The 15,976-nt window shown below is 52.2% G+C and overlaps 4 protein-coding genes across 4 annotated transcripts; all 4 read left to right on the top strand.

The window, feature by feature from the left end:
* Nucleotides 1–5,085: 5,085 nt before the first annotated feature.
* On the top strand, nucleotides 5,086–7,089 carry NECHADRAFT_99144 (uncharacterized protein; the record flags this gene model as incomplete). Its single annotated transcript, XM_003046422.1, has 4 exons — nucleotides 5,086–6,097; nucleotides 6,221–6,252; nucleotides 6,307–6,867; nucleotides 6,902–7,089. The coding sequence occupies 4 exons, from the start codon at nucleotides 5,086–5,088 to the stop codon at nucleotides 6,917–6,919; spliced, it is 1,623 nt and encodes a 540-aa protein (XP_003046468.1). The 3' UTR covers nucleotides 6,920–7,089.
* Nucleotides 7,090–8,726: 1,637 nt separating this feature from the next.
* Nucleotides 8,727–9,666, top strand: NECHADRAFT_103359 (uncharacterized protein; the record flags this gene model as incomplete). The annotated part of the gene is made up of 2 exons (XM_003046421.1): nucleotides 8,727–8,882; nucleotides 8,913–9,666. The coding sequence occupies 2 exons, from the start codon at nucleotides 8,727–8,729 to the stop codon at nucleotides 9,612–9,614; spliced, it is 858 nt and encodes a 285-aa protein (XP_003046467.1). The 3' UTR covers nucleotides 9,615–9,666.
* A 511-nt stretch (nucleotides 9,667–10,177) lies between these two features.
* NECHADRAFT_32193 (uncharacterized protein) lies at nucleotides 10,178–11,110 on the top strand (the record flags this gene model as incomplete). Its single annotated transcript, XM_003046420.1, has 1 exon — nucleotides 10,178–11,110. The coding sequence occupies one exon, from the start codon at nucleotides 10,178–10,180 to the stop codon at nucleotides 11,108–11,110; it is 933 nt and encodes a 310-aa protein (XP_003046466.1).
* A 341-nt stretch (nucleotides 11,111–11,451) lies between these two features.
* On the top strand, nucleotides 11,452–14,600 carry NECHADRAFT_32496 (uncharacterized protein; the record flags this gene model as incomplete). The annotated part of the gene is made up of 3 exons (XM_003046419.1): nucleotides 11,452–13,667; nucleotides 13,721–14,276; nucleotides 14,370–14,600. 3 exons carry the CDS (start codon nucleotides 11,452–11,454, stop codon nucleotides 14,598–14,600), a joined length of 3,003 nt encoding a protein of 1,000 aa, XP_003046465.1.
* Between the last annotated feature and the right edge of the window lie 1,376 nt (nucleotides 14,601–15,976).

Here is a 15,976-nt window from a genome sequence, read left to right as displayed (position 1 = left end):
GCCTGGGGTTAGTAAAGCCTCAAACAGGAACGGGGTCAGACAACTCACCTCGAGTTGCTCAAATAGCTCCACGATGCTATCGTACGCCGATGAAACGTTGCGCGCCGCATTGATCAGGTACGCCGCGGCGCCGTAGATGCCCTCAGCGGGCGAGAACATCTCCTGCGCGGCGCCGGCGATGATACCGTCAACGACCTCGATAGGCGTGAGGGTCGCGGCAAGGGCGCTGAAGATGGTCTGCCTGCGCTTGCGGAAGTTGGAGAACTGGGCATTCTCCTTGTCGACCTGGCCGATCAGGTCCTGGACTGACTTTATCGGTGGAGTCAGGAAGTCGGCGAGCTTCTCTTTGGATGAGTCGTTGGATAGGGCGCTGGCGGCGACTAGGACCTGGTTGAATTCGGCTTCGGCGCCTGTGACCTCTTTATGGCCGGGATGGTCGTCGGGGGTCGAACGCGTGAAGATCTCACGGTCTTCCACCCACCATCTAAAGTTGGATGCAGCCTCCGCGTGTCTTCCAGCCGAACGCCGTCGCTGAAGCCCATCCCGACCCGCATTCCAGATGTTAGGCAGTTCCAGCATCTCCCAGGAGAGCCCCTTGCCCATCGTAACCAATGTGCGGATGATGTTGCGGTGAGCGGTCTCTTCACCAGTCGTGTTGGTTCTCTTGAGCTTGTCGGGAAGATCGACACGGAAGGCGAACGATATCCTTTTGCCCCTAGACACCTCATATGCCGAGTCTTGTACGGGAAAGAGTTCTTGAATGTGGAATCCAGGACCAAGAATCATGACAGTGACGTAGAGCTTGTCCTCGCTCTTGTTGGTGAAAGCGAGCCTCAACTCGTGGCCGTCTAGGTATCTGCTTCCTTCGTCGTTCTCTGACAAAGTCAATTCGAACGCCCCTTTGCTCCCGAACGCTTCGTTGCGAAGGCCCAGGATCTGCCTGAATCGGCCCAGGTGAGCGAGGGCGACTGCCGTCCTAGTCGCAAGCTGTCCGTCCTCCGCTTCGAGACTCAAGCCACGCACCGAGCCCACGTGGCCGATCAGCCACTCAGGCCCGAAGATCTTGATGCTGTCCTCTTGCTTTGCTACTCGCAACACGTCCAAGTCGCGTGCGTCCGCCTCGTCGCCCTCGAGGACTTCGATCGGACTGGCGATCCGGGCTTGCATTGCTTCGAGCAGTACCCCCTGGAACACAGTCCCTAGCGCCGGGTCTGCAACGATTCGGAATGCTTTGTCCCCGAAACTCCACCGGATTGGGATTACCTCGCAGGGACGTCCTTTCAGTGTCTGTTGTAGTGTCTGCAATAAATCGGGCGAGACTGGGGCGCTGCAAGTGAAGGCGCTGGCCTGTTCGATGGCACATGAGGCCATGACAGCCGCGCGGAAACTGAACCTGGACCCTCGGTGAACTCCGTGAAGTTTCCCGACTGGGAGGGAGATCCTGTTTCCCCCAATCTGCGCGACGAGGGATACATCTGATAACGGCTCGATGTTGAGGAAGGAAGGGAGTCGATCTTGACTGTATACCTTTGGCTTCTGGTCTGTGGCGCCTTGGGTCAGTTCCTCGGAAGCGTTCTGGGATCCGAGGTCGTCTTTGAAGAACTCCGATTCCGCAATAGTCTGGTACGGCTGTGCTTGTTCATCCAACTCTGTTCTGTCTTCAAAATCGGTATTCTCTCGCCGCGAGGACGACGGCCAAGTAAGTGTACTCGGGTCGCCCAAGTCCTGGCTATGTGAGCCGACTGCGTTGTCACTGATGTCATGCAGCTCGGTTGCGTCTTCAGCCAGATCTTCCCTGTTGGGAGGCAGAAAGAGAGCAATCTCTTGCATGTGTTGCTTTATATGTTTCCGCATCTCAGCCTGGGCGCCCGGGGTTCCTGCGTCGGGAAAGCGCTCCTCGACCACATCCGGATACCCCCCACAGAAGGGACAGCTCTTGAAGAGGAAGGGCATTCTTTTACGGCTCAGCTCTGTCAGAGCGGGCCATTGCGACTCGGATATTTGCAACTCCTCCCAGAGGAAATCTTCGAACTGTTGCTCATTGTTGAACTCTCGGGGGGATCCGTCTGGCATCTCGAAATGCCAGCGCTCGGGAACGTGTGACAGCTGCAAGTGACTGAGGAGTCCTTCAAAGTTGTTGGGCACATCAAAGGGTGCTGAGCAGTCTTCACAAATGCAAAAGTAAGGCTCAAAATCCCTCATGACGTGCTGGCTGTAGTCGCGTCAGCACCCGAGTCTGATTGAACGCACTGATTCCTGTGATATCTGGTTATGACTGTGGGTTGATGAGTGCTTACCTCCAAGATTTTCCTTCCGCTTCCCTTGCAGGGAACTCGAGGCGACAGTAGGGACACTGAAAACTGTCGGATCCATGCAGTCTCGGTCGCAGGGGAAAGCCGCCGTGCCTTAACGTGACTGAAGCAACACTCTCCGCTACCTGAAGCAAAGGTTGGGAGGCCATGTCGAGTTTAGTGTGCTCAGTGGCCGTCAGTATGGCACTCTGCTCCTGGAAGTCCCTGGTTGTATTTTGGAATTTGGGATGATCCGCCTGGGTATTGGCTTCAGTGAAGGGGTTTGCAGGTCTCCCGCTGTGCTCATCCCTCATCTTGGTTGGAGAGGACAATGCTTCCTGATCCCAAGATTTGACATTCATACCAATAGCCAGCTTCTTCTGATGTTCCTTCAAGTATTCAAACCGGATTCTCCGCCTAGCGAAAGACTCGGCCATTCTTTCCTTCATCCAGGCGCTTGCCCGCGTGAACTGGTGCTCGACTTTTTCTTCAGCAATCCGTCTAAACAACTCGTAGACTTGTTTCTGAGCCGGCTTGTTCTTGAACCGTTCAATTCTGGCTTGTCTGTGCTTGAATCCAGCCAATTCAATCCGCCGTGCGTGCCCATGGAGTCTATCAATCGTATCTTCCACACGCGTCCATGTGTGTCCGTTCGGCGAGGTTTCCGTGCCAGATTCATCCGAGGATGAAAGAGTATCTGGGGACCATGAACTGCCATCGGAGTCTTCGTCATTGTGAACATCTGGGCCATCGCTCTCAACCGTGGCGTGCTGATGACGAATCTCAGGTTCCCGGAGTCCTGATCATACCGACTGTCAGTAGCTGTCCCTTGTATCTTCCAATATTTTGGGGACTCTGCAGGTAAAACGATCCCTTGACTCGACTCACTCTGTAAATCTTGTTTCAGCACTTCGAGAAGTCTTTCTATCAGCTTACTCGTACTAGGAAGGTCTTTGAGGCGATAGTCTAGGGACTGCTGCCCTGCTTTGCTAACGCCGATCTTGGAGCACCATATGTTGAACTCTGCCAATTGACGAGAAACAAGCTGAGACTCTTGACGCTTTGAGTCTGTTTCCGGGCATGCTGAGAGAAGATTTTCCAACGCTTCCCGGCACTGCGTGGCCAGGACGGCGAGGCTGGTGGCATGTGGGTTGGGTGTTTCCGTCATGGGGAGCGTGGTGTACCAGCCTCCAGGGGTCAGACGCTAGCCCCAATCGCTTCAGCTCACTAGCCGGACGGGAAGCCTTACTAGGATCACAAACAGTTGATTTCTGTACGTCGATGTAGACCTTGGGATAAACGCAAATGGAGGCAACACCGCACCGGATCTCATAGCCTTTTGCGCGCCTAAGCTGGTAAAGACATCTATAACGCCCCGCCCTGAATGGAGATAGAGGATGTCATCCTTATTGATACGGCAGGTTGCATCTCACCCTCGCAGCTGCAGCGAAGACAAGCCCATGCGTTTTCAGCTCGTTGGCTCTTTCTCTGAATACCATTGGAGGAGGGGCACTGGATCAAATGACGCAAGGAGTGCCTTGTGTCCTTCTGGGGCTAACATCGCGTTTAGATACCTAGATTATCACATCCATCTCTTGATGGCCTTTCCCAGACGTGACGTTCAGCCTAGACTGCCCCATACGTTTCTTTGCCCACAGTCCGCGATCCCCTCGGAATGTGGCAGCTCCGCCTGCTTGGCGACGTCCTTCCGGTCTTCACGGCCTTCGCTCGTCAGCGAGAGCGGGAATGCGATGCTCGTCGGGACACAAACTCTGATGCCAACGATTTGTATTTTCAGGCCCTCGCGTGCTTCAACGACCTGGACTCAATTCACAAAGCTGTTGCCCAATCACGAGGAGAATGGACTCTCGGACTCGACGAGAAGATCATCAACCGACTACTTAAGGCACTGAATTCACGGGTGGAATCACGCTGGAGCTTGGTCTGTTACCCCTTGATCTCGGGACTCACCACGCTGCTGCCGAGCCAGACTAATTGCACTCCAGCTACCGATCAGCCTTCTTGGTTCCGTTGAGCCAGATGGACCATATTCGAAGCTACGAACGATCAGACATTGTATCGAGTCCCTGGACGAGGAGTCGGGCGATGAGGAAGATTTGGAGGATAACCTCTGCGAGTCTTATAGACGGTGCCTAGACCAGTCCAATGTACGGATACGTCTGTTGCATCGAAAGGAGAGCCTTCACGAGAGGACCAAGTTTCTCAGAAGTATCCAACATGCATCTCGCCATTTGCTCAACCAGTACTACAAAGAATACCGTTCTGATAACGGCGTCATCGAGTTGTCTCAACACCCAAGCTTCGGTATCAAAGCCCTGGCGAATAGGGCTTACGGCCTGCTGGAAAAGCACTCACGGTGCAAATGCCGACAGCCCGTCGCGAGAAGGGAGATTAGGCTGAGTCTCACGAAACACCTGAAATTTCAACTGCGGCAGCGTCAACAAGAGACCGGAAACTGGCGTCCATCTAGCGCAGAATTTGAGGTTCTTATACCCGTTTGTCAGGACCATGATCGCTGGAAGATTACAAACGTCCAGGTAAAACTGCTGTGAGTTGGCTCGTCAACCTCATGACCATACCCGCATTGGCAGCTAATCTAACGGAAGAATCCAGGCCAGAGGAGCGCATTGGATCAGACAAGGAACTTATCGAGAAGGATATTTGTCCAGTGATAAGGCGAAGCAGAACCACATGCGTCCATCTTCTTGCTGCCAAAAGGCAGTTGTGGGTTTTGAGACCGCCTCCTCCTCTCGGTATGATCCATCACACGACGATGCAGTCTCTTCGCGAACTCTTGGGTAGCGGCATGGCGCTTTCTTCTCCTGACATTCCGAGATACGACGACAGGGAGAAGTTGCTCCTATCTTACATCCTAGCGTCGTCGCTCCTTTATCTCTATCCGGGTGACTGGATCCCGATGGATTGGAGCAGTGACAGGATCTTTTTCCCGCGGCACTCGGGGAGCAGGCGATCGCCCATATTTACGTTGCCTTATCTATCAGTCAACCTTCAGCAGGGCGGTGCCCCTCCAAAGGTTCCGCCAGTGAGCCAATATCACAAACATCCTGCTATTCTAGCTCTGGGCATCATGCTCCTCGAGATTGCAACAGGCGTCCGATTCGACCCGGCACATGGAGACGGCACAGCCGAGCTTGATCAAGCAGACCGGTACAATGAATACGGCAGTCAAGCTCTAAGGATCCTCGATGACTTGGAGAGACAAGGCGAACGGCATCTTTCCAGACGTATACCTCCGGTCCTGTCCAAAGTTGTCAGGTCTTGCTTGATTCTAAACCCGTCCCCGAGCATGGCAGCTGAGCAGATGTCCGAGGAGGGCCCAATACGGCATTACATTCTTTCCTGTATTGCCACGCCTTTGGCGGTCGCCCTCTCTGAGGGATACCATGTTTCACTGGACGAGTTACAGGATGCTTTGGACATGCGGCCTATGCCAGAGAGCCCTCTAGGTGTAACTGAACGCTCCAGCTTCCAAAATTTGACGAATACCGCCAAATCCGGAATTGCTAACCCACTCGCGGTATATTCTCCCACAAAACCCTCGGCAACTGGTTTGACCCATCGTGCGCAAACATCAGATAGCCTATCCTGGATCACCAAGTTTCAGCGTGCGAATACGCACCTCGAATCTCTAAGTGAAGGCTCTAGATCAGAGGCGATCAAGGTTGCTATCCTCGACACAGGATGCAACACCGACGACCCCTACTTCTCTGGTGCGGGTATTGATCGCGTTGACGACTGGGGAGGTCTCTGGTATGATTGCTTAGGTGAGTCTCGCGAGCCGGTAGACGAGGACAAGGGGCGCCATGGGACGGCACTCACTTGCCTGCTGCTGCAACTTGCTCCGAGAGCGACCGTATACGTTGTACGAGTTGCAAAAGATTTTGCAGGATTGGGTGAAGCCCAACAAGATATAGCAAAGGTACGTGGAGTAATGTGCCCATCGGCCATTGGTCATGTCGCTTACCTCTCCTAGGCCGTCTTACATGCTGTTACGATGTGGGACGTAGATGTAATATCCATGTCCTTTGGCTTCAGCGACGAGGTCAAGCTGATCAAAGATGCTATTGTAGAGGCGGAGAGACTGAAGGGAGATAAGATTCTGTTCTTCGCCGCCGCTAGCAACGATGGATTGAACGAACCTGAGATGTTTCCCGCCTTCTTCGAGTCCGTCATCTCCGCCCGAGGGACCAAACACGACGGGGAGTTCATTCAGCAGTACAACCCAAAATCATGGGGCCACAAGAGCGGCATTCAATACGGCACTCTTGCACGAGACGTCCCGTACGGCTGGCCTGCGTCAATGCCGACAAAGTCAGGATGCTCGGTAGCGACGCCAATCCTGGCTGCCATTGCCGCCATGCTGATATCTTTTGTGGATAGCCAGGAGAGTTGGGATGCTGAGAGACATGCTATACGGACGAGGAGGGGAATGACTGCCGTGTTTAATCTCATGGCCCGGGACCAGAACTCTTTCGACAGACTTTATGTGGCGCCATGGCAGCTTTATGAGAACCGAAGGCAACCTCGGTACCTTGTAAGACATGCATTGTCTACGATTCCATGAGCAGTCGTGGCAGTGCAGCTGAGTTAGGAGCGACGAGACATGAAAGCTCAGGGTTGCAGCATACCCGGCATAGATAAGTAATTAACAGGAGATACCCAGGCACTATGGTAATTATGCCTACTTGTAGGAAGAGTAAATAACCTCTTGGTCTGTCTTGTGCTTGGCTGTTGCCACTGGCATCAAGATGTATGATGGCGCTGTGTTCATCTATCATCCACCACGAAACTTCTGGGCTTGTGGCGATGCTGTAACTCCCCTCATTGACCAGGCTGAGGCTATGCCTGCCGCTGCGTATAGCTGCGCCCCACCGGAGGCCTCCGATGCTCATGAAGGCCGCCTGAAAGGCATATTCAGACTCCTCATATCATCCATATTAAGAGGCCCCTGCCAATGTGATAGCTGCACACAGCCTTGAAGTGTCTTCCACAATATCTCTTCTACGATTCACAACAAGTCACAATGAGCAACGTTCAGAACCCTACCTACTTTCTCGCTCCCAACTGGAACTTCCCACCAGGCGGGAGGATCGCCATCGGCAAGGCCAACCACGGAAAGGAAGCACAGGGTACGACGTTCTGTGACTGGAACCATACATATCTGCAGCTGTCAGTCGAAGGCTGGGAAGGGATCACGGATCGCCGGACAGTGGCGCCGGACTCCAAGGGGGATGTCAGGGACATGGCTGTTGATAAGTACTTAAAGGAGGTTCAAGGGATGTGTGCAGAGGCCTGGGAGGCTTTCTGGCAAGGGCCTTGAGTGGGCTTTTCTGTTTGTCCATGAAACAGGCATTGCGGAGGGATGTAGAGAGGAAAGACGGCGGTTCTAGTTATAACCACTGGTTTACCAGTAGGTCAAGTAGGGGTAGGGTTGACAGGATGGTGGATGTCAAGCGACAACAAACTGGACATGGAGGGTTAGATCATGTGAAGAAATCAAGACAAGACATAAGACAAATACAGTCTTGTCGATTTGGATTTGTCTAAACAAGCCATGGCGAAAAGGATCTTGCCGAATTACTCCATCTTGGACGCAGAATTACTCAAGGCGACACTGGAGGAACTTGTTATTAGAACAAACTGAAGAAACGGGGGTTAAACTGAACAAGTTTGGTCTGTTAGATTTAAATACTGGTGTTCGAAACATTGTGATGTCTTTAATATAAAGCTAATTCCTTTGGAATGCCATAAACTCAGAGACTATGCGATGTTCGGAGAGTAATAACTCCACGATGAATAACATCTAGAGCCCCGCCTAACACCTTTCTTATTTCATGTCCTCCACGGATGAGGAGTTATTATGGGAATCAGGATGAATGTCCTATCTAAAGAAGTTATTATTAAAGATCACGGAAACCGACTATAACTAGGTAAATAGGATGCAAGTTCTTAACTGGTTAGTTAACTTGCTGGATCCATAGAGGGCCCGGTATCCCCACTAGATGTTGGAGGAGGCACTCTTTTCCAAGCTCATCTACCTACCCAAGTACAACCTGAACTAACTCAAAGTAACAGATGAAAACAGAACTCTTGTATTGCTATGCATATATGGCTTTAATCTCCTTTCCAGATAGTGTAGTTACTTTGGTAGGCCAATTGAGTCCGCTTCCGGAAACTTGTGTTCACTTGTACGGACCGATAGCGATCGAGCTCTTATCAATCCGGTCAGGTCTAAAGCGGATAGTGACGTATTGCACCAACCGGGATTTTCCTGCATCGGTAGTGGCGGGTCGGTACTCAAAATGTAAGCGACTTCCGCGCAGCCGGTTCCAAAGTTGACCTTTTTCTTCCATTAAGCAAACAACAACACTCAGATTTCTCTCGTCTCTTGCGATGCTTTGGTGGGGAAAATCCCAAGACTCCAAGTCGGAGGAGAAGAAGGAGACGTCTCAAGTCAAGGAATCAATTGCCGAAAAACTCCCCGCGACAGAGCAGCTCCCCAAGACGCTGCAGCGGTTTATTGACCATGCGGGTGAAGACATGAACGTGGTTACCGAGGGCTAGTATGTTGTTCGCAAGCGATGGACTGGACACTTGTTGACTTGGTATAGTGCCTCTGATTCCACAGACTCAAACATTCGATATGCGGCTTATGCTGCGCGACTCCGGACCGTCCTTCTCTCTGCGCATCGATATGTCGCCTACACCTCTGACATTGGCGAGTCCTTCCGACCGGTAGCTCACCCTAACCTCGTTCGCGGCGCCTATGGTGTGTCTTGGGCATACCTTCTCGGCGACGTCTCGTACGAAGGCTACAAGGCCTATTGGCACAACCAGCGGGTGCGTGACCCGACTATACAGCTCACGGAACGGCAAGAAAAGATCACTGGTCTGCCTGCTATCGAGACGCGCATCGTCAAGCCTGGCGAGGTGGCCCCTCTCGAAGACTACCGCACTGTCATGGTGCAGCGCGCAATTTTCCAGAGTCTCGCTAGCATGGGTCTGCCCGCTTTCACGATTCACAGCGTTGTGAGGTACTCTGGCCGGGCCATGAAGGACATGAAGAACAAGATGATCCGAACATGGGCACCCATTGGTTTGGGTCTCGCTGTTGTCCCCTTCCTCCCTGCCATGTTTGACGAACCCGTCGAGAATGCAGTTGAGTGGGCATTCCACAAGGGATTCGAGATGTATGGCGGAAAGGCCGCAGTCGGCAATGCGCTTGCAACGGGCCGCGAGGAGTTATTGGCAAAGAAGCCAATCAAGGAAAAGGAATTGTAACACAAGTTGTTTCCTGGAAACATAACTAGGCGTTAGGGGAAATAGAAGGCGCTCAACTCATGATTTATGTACGATATAGCATAACAGAATAGCATGCGAAATTCGCTTCGAAACAGACCAAGCGTTGTCCTGCATTGTCTGCATTGTCCCGATGGTTGAGGCTGCTTTGGTGTAGCTCTGAGTGGGGTGCAAATCACCCCGCGATCTACCAAGACGGAGGGATGCATGGATCCAAGTCTTGGGCGTGGCTGTGCTTCTAATACATTAAGCAGGCCTCCGATTCTCCTCCTGACGAGAAAAGTCACGAGTAACTTTTCTTACTTACAAACACATATACGCCTTACGCCGAGTCAGCGCCTTACGTCCTCCTCCGAACACGATTCACCTGTGGCGATTCCTCACTCGTTCGTAATCCGCCAGCCTTGGCTAGACACGGACCCTTCCAGACGCTTCCTCGCCGCCTCCTTAACATCTGTCATCGTCCCAGACCAAACTTGCGACAACACCTCTGCCTAGACCTCACGCGATCGCCTCGACCCTTTTAAACGCGGTATACCTTCATCATGGCGTCATCATCAACACCAGAAGCTCCAGACACGAGCTACGTCGAGATGGACGACAAGAACGATGCCACTTTGATCGGCAAGCACTGCGAATACGATTACTGCAACCAGCTCGACTTTCTCCCCTTCTTCTGCCAGTCCTGCCGAAAGACCTTTTGCCTCGACCACCGATCCGAGACTTCGCACAAATGTACAGATGCTGGTGCTTGGGCAGAGCGCAAGCGGCTTAAGCAGTTGGCCCAGCCATCCATCGGTCAGGGAAGGGTTCTCCGAGATAAGGTCTCTCAGAAGCCATGCGCGTCGCCAGAATGCAAGACGACGATTGGAACTTCCTTGACGCCAGGGGTACACTGCCAGACTTGTAATCGAGACTACTGCCTAAAGCACCGACTTGGGGAGGACCACGACTGCAAGAACTTGATACCCATCGGAGCCCGCCCAGCACAGTTTGACGTTGCCCAAAAGACAAAGTCGGCGTTCGATAGGTTCCGCGCCTGGGGTACGGCCAAGAAAGAGCAAGCAAGCAGAGCACTCCCAAAGCCAAAGCCAACATCTGCTTCAGCCCGGCTGGTCGCCGTCAACAAACTGAAGAAGACAGCCAAGGGCGACGACAAGGTTCCCATGGAGAAGCGGCTATACATCTACGTAGAGGCGGAGGCAGAGACTACAAAGGCCAAATTCCCTAAGGGCGAATTCTTCTACAACAAGGACTGGGTGATAGGCCGGGTCCTCGACGCTGCAGCCAGGAGTCTACAGGTGCAAAACATCAACAACCAGAGCTCCGACGAAAAGGATAAGCTACGGGTGTTTCACGTCGAGGGCGGTAGGATCCTGGAGTTTAACGAAAAGGTTGGCACGGCGCTACAAAGCGGGAACACGGTGGTTTTGTTAAGGGGCGTTGGGCCTGCCACACCGGATTTGATTGAAGCATAAGCTTGATTTTGAGAATTTTGTATTGATAGAGAAGCATGGCCTGGCGTTGTGGGCATAGAAGCTATGATACCAGGATATCATGCAGTTGAACACGGCAGATAGATTGATTTGATTCGATGGTGTAATTATCTGGGCTCTTGGATTCCATGACAGTCCGTAGATTCAGGTAGTAGCGCGGGTACCTATATCGGCGCCGTTGTGCTTTAGTAATGGGATTCCCCTAATCAAGTCACGTGGTTTCGTGCCATCTCGCGACACGATCTATGACGGATGTACTCAGTACCTGGCTTTCTTTGTCACTAAACGCCAAATAATGCAACCACTCACATCTCAAAGATAGGATGCCTCCTGTTGTACCGCGCAAGAGATTGCGCGAGTCATCGCCTTCGGGAGAGTCGAGACCATCAAAATCGGCAAGAAGCAAGGATGGCTCATCTCGGCGCAAAGCAACCCTATATGACGACCTAGATGCGACTTCGACACCTCTTTCGTCAAAGAATTCGAACTCGGTTCTGCACGGTTTTGCAGATAATGGTAGCGATGATGATGAAAGCTCTTTGACGTCACTTTCGGATGATGAATTCGAGGATGTAGTTCCACCGAAGGATCCGGAAGACAAAGACGAGGAGGACTCCACAGATGAGGACATCGAGTTCGAGGATGTCGAGGCACCAGCTGCACCGGCGCCAGATGCTCCAGTTCCATCTGGCGATTTGGAGTTGACTCTTACTAGAGATACTCGGATCTCACTGACGAATGCCTTTGACAAGAAGGGACCATCAAAACGAGAGAGAAAGGTCCGACATGCTACGCATTGCGTCCATGTCTTATTACTGCTATGGCACAACGCCATCCGGAACTCTTGGCTCTGCGACCCTGAAGTCCAGGCTACTATGATTTCTCATCTCCCACCCAAGTTATGGGATGAGGTGGACCGATGGAGGCGCAACAGCGGTCTTGAGAAGCCACCTCCCAAGAAGATGACCAAGGAAACTCCCAAAACAAAAGAAAAGGGCAAGAAAGCTCAAGAAAGACAGTCACGACATTGGGGTGCTGAGGCACAGAAACTTGAAGAAGGGGCCGTCGACATGAGCCATGGAGATCCTCTCTTTCGACTTATGCGGGTACTGACATCTTGGTGGAGGCAGAGATTCCGTGTATCAGCACCAGGCCTGAGGAAATGGGGATACATGTCTCTTGAGCGGTTGGACCGGCTTACCAAGGCTCACAAGGCTGAGCCTCATGATCCCGAGCAGTTTGGAGAGAAGATAGAAGACCTGGAGGGTTTTCGGGAATGCGCTCGAGCTTGTACGGGAAGCCGAGACGTTGGAGCTCAGCTTTTCACTGCCCTCCTCAGGGGATTGGGATTGGAAGCACGAATGGTTGCGAACCTCCCTACTCTTGGGTTTGGCTGGAATAAGCTTGAAGATGCCGAGCCTGAGAAGGACGACAAATTGGGTCAGAAGAAGTCGAAAGCAAGCAAGAAGAAAGGAGCAAAGGATGCGAGCGAGACGAAGCCAACTACGAAAGCGACAAGCAAGCAAGCAAAGAAACCGGCCAGAAAGACAAAGTCCAAAACAGAAATCGTGAGTGATTCTGATGAGCTGGAGCTTGAGTACAAGGACACCGACGACGAATCAGTGGTTGAGCTGGAAACCACACCCCGAAATATACCTGTTCCTACGAAACAGTATGACCGAGATATGGACTATCCTCACTACTGGACAGAAGTCCTCTCCCCTGTCACTAACACATACCTGCCCGTTGATGCTATAGCCAGGAACATTGTCGCCACAAGCAGGGGCCTCATCGAGTCGCTGGAGCCCCGTGGAGCCAAAGCCGACAAGGCTCGCCAGATCATGGCATACATCATTGGATACTCCCAAGATGGAACAGCCAAGGATGTTACCGTCAGATACCTCAAGCGGAATGTACTTCCAGGGCGTACCAAGGGGGTGAGAATGGCGCCAGAGAAGGTCCCGATTTACAACCGCCACGGAAAGGTGAAGCGATACGAAAAGTTTGACTGGTTCAAGACTGCAATATCTGGATACCGTCGCGGTACCAAGAGACACCCAATCACAGAAGTCGACGAGATGGAAGACGCCGCAGACCTGAAGATCGCTAAGCCAGAGAAGAAGGAAGTCAAGGAGGGCAAGGAGACACTGCAATACTACAAGCAGTCCAAGGAATTTGTCCTTGCACGACATTTAAAACGCGAGGAGGCTCTCAAAGCTGGGGCTAAGCCAGTCAAGATCTTCAAGAGCAAGGGCAAGGGCGGCAAGGTCGAAGACGAAGATGTCTTTCTTCGCAGCGACGTCCTGAATGTGAAGAGCGCCGAGACATGGCACAAGCAGGGCAGGGCGCCAATTGCTGGAGAACAGCCTCTCAAGAGAGTACCATACCGCGCGGCAACCACCAATCGTCGCCGCGAAATCATGGAGGCGGAGGCTGCCACAGGAGAAAAGGTTCTACAAGGACTCTACAGCCGCGAACAAACCGACTGGATCATTCCGCCGCCAATAAAGGACGGCATTATTCCCAAGAACGAATATGGGTATGATTTTTCTACTTTTCTTTTCAGGGGTACTTGTACTAATAGGGAATCAGGAACATCGACTTGTTTGCTGAGCACATGTGTCCACAGGGGGCAGCACACGTACCTTACCGCGGCGCAATGCGTGTTTGCAAAAGACTTCAGATCGACTACGCTGAGGCAGTTGTTGACTTTGAATTTGGGAACCGAATGGCTGTCCCCGTCATCCAAGGCGTCGTCATTGCCGAAGAGCATCTCGAAACGGTTATGGTAGAGCTCGAGAAAGACGAAGCGGAACGCGTACGAAAGGAAGATGAGAAGCGGAGAAAGGCAGCATTGTCCCAATGGCGTAGATTTCTCATGGGGATGCGTATTGCGGAGAGGATTCGACAAGAGTACGGAGAGATCGACGACCAAGTCTCAGTGTTTGGGCATGCTAGGGATGCAACAAGCACGAGGAAGCAACCCCACGTTCATGATGAAGAAATGGCTGGTGGCTTCCTGCCAGAAGGTTATGAAGAGGAAGAGGAAGAGGTCGAGGAGCCAGCGCATCATACCTCTGCTTTCTTTCCTGCTGTGGATGAAGATGATGAGGAGGATGGTGGGTTGGTGATGGAGGTTGATGGGCCGGTGCAAGTCGATGCTGAGCCAGAACCTGTTGATTCAGAGCCTGCTGAGAAGGAATCTCCTGAACCTCAAGAGCCTGAAGCTCCACGGTCTCAGTCAGAGGCCGAGGTAGAATCTGAGGCAGAATCTGAGCCGCCTCAACCAGTCCGGAGGTCTCGGGGGCGGCCAAGGAAACAGGTTGAGAAGAAGCAGGTCTCTTCTGGGCCGGCAACTCGACGGTCGACGCGGAGTGGGCGTAATGTAGTTTCGTATAATGAAGAGGGCGAGGACGAGGTCGATGATGACGAAGTCGCAGATTCGTATGCTGAATCTGAGGACGATGAATAGATCTGCTTAGGGTATTAGAAAGGTGTTTTGGTCATGTTCAGGGTGGGCTGCCGCACACTACTCAACCACGCCTCCTTTGGGCGATTTTTCTTGCTGCTGCCATCGGCGACATTTTTACTAGACTACCTGATGTTAGAGTCGATAATTATGGGCGTGTTGCTCGTCACACTTCTTATGATGATACCAGAAGCTGGAGTTTAGAGGCGCCTCCATATTCCATCCACAATCTACCCCACGAATCTCATACCAATTCTCGAGTTGTCGACATCTGCTGAATGAATCAATGGTCGATCCAAGATTGACAGAATGGTGACTGAGGCCCCGTTTGGCCCTGAAAACAGTGCGCCTGGCTCCCGGCGCGGGTGTGTTGTGGGCTTTGACCGCGGGGCATTTCCAGCGGCATTGACAGACCACCACCACCTTTCACCCTTCCCATCCCCATAAGGCTGATCTTCTGTACTGACTGTGCGCTATTCTGGCATTTTTCTGGTGCAGGAAATTCCTTGATTTTGATTCTTTTTCCCACTGTCGATTTACCCCTGAATCGATCCCCCATACCGAGCCCTATCGATCGGGCATGAAGCAGCCTTCTCTTGACCTCCGAAAGCGACCGATTCGACGAGTACCTACCGTGCCAAAAGTGCAAAGTGGATCGAAGATGGATGGAGAAGATGGATAGAACGAAATAGGGGTCCTACCTGTATCGACCGACATCTCGGGGGAGAGATGGGAGAACTGTTGTATACTGCTACGCCTCAACACCAAGAACAAATGAACATCACCATCGCCACAATCACTACCGTGATAAATTTTAAAAGAAGCCCCTCCTGCTTGGTGTTCTTCTTTCGTATCTGTCCCGACAGCCTACCATCCTTTTTGCACCCCTTTCTCCTGGGTATCAACGAGTTGCTTTTCGCACTCGGATGCATCTACGTTAAAGAGATCTGTCTGGAGATGAAATACAGTGTTATAGATCAACTCTTGCTCCTGAATATGTATAGAAAGCCCCTGTGAGGATCAAGTGCAACAAAGTCCCTCGTTATCATGCAAGACACGCCCACGATCGATCCAGGGGCGTCATTGTACGCCTCACTCAGGTCTATCATGATACGAGGATCAACCATATTGTTCTCTAATAGCCCGAAATGGCCCTTATTTTCCTATTCTCCTTCCGCTAATTCTCGCCCTGACATTTCTCCATATTTGATTTCAGGGCACTCCCACTCAGGATACGCTGTTCCCTCTGCCGGCCGCTGGCACTGCCAGCTAACCATCCACGGGGCAACCAACACTGCTCATCTTGTCGAACACTGTTAGGTCTTCTGCCCTGAGCTTCAAAATTCTATCCCCTTCTGAACCCACCGAACCCTACCACC

This window comes from Fusarium vanettenii (genome assembly GCF_000151355.1).
Source record: "Fusarium vanettenii 77-13-4 chromosome 2 genomic scaffold NECHAsca_18_chr2_1_0, whole genome shotgun sequence".
NCBI classification, from domain to species: domain Eukaryota; kingdom Fungi; phylum Ascomycota; class Sordariomycetes; order Hypocreales; family Nectriaceae; genus Fusarium; species Fusarium vanettenii.
The sequence above is the reverse complement of the archived record's forward strand: the minus strand, read 5'-3'. Positions and strand labels throughout refer to the sequence as shown.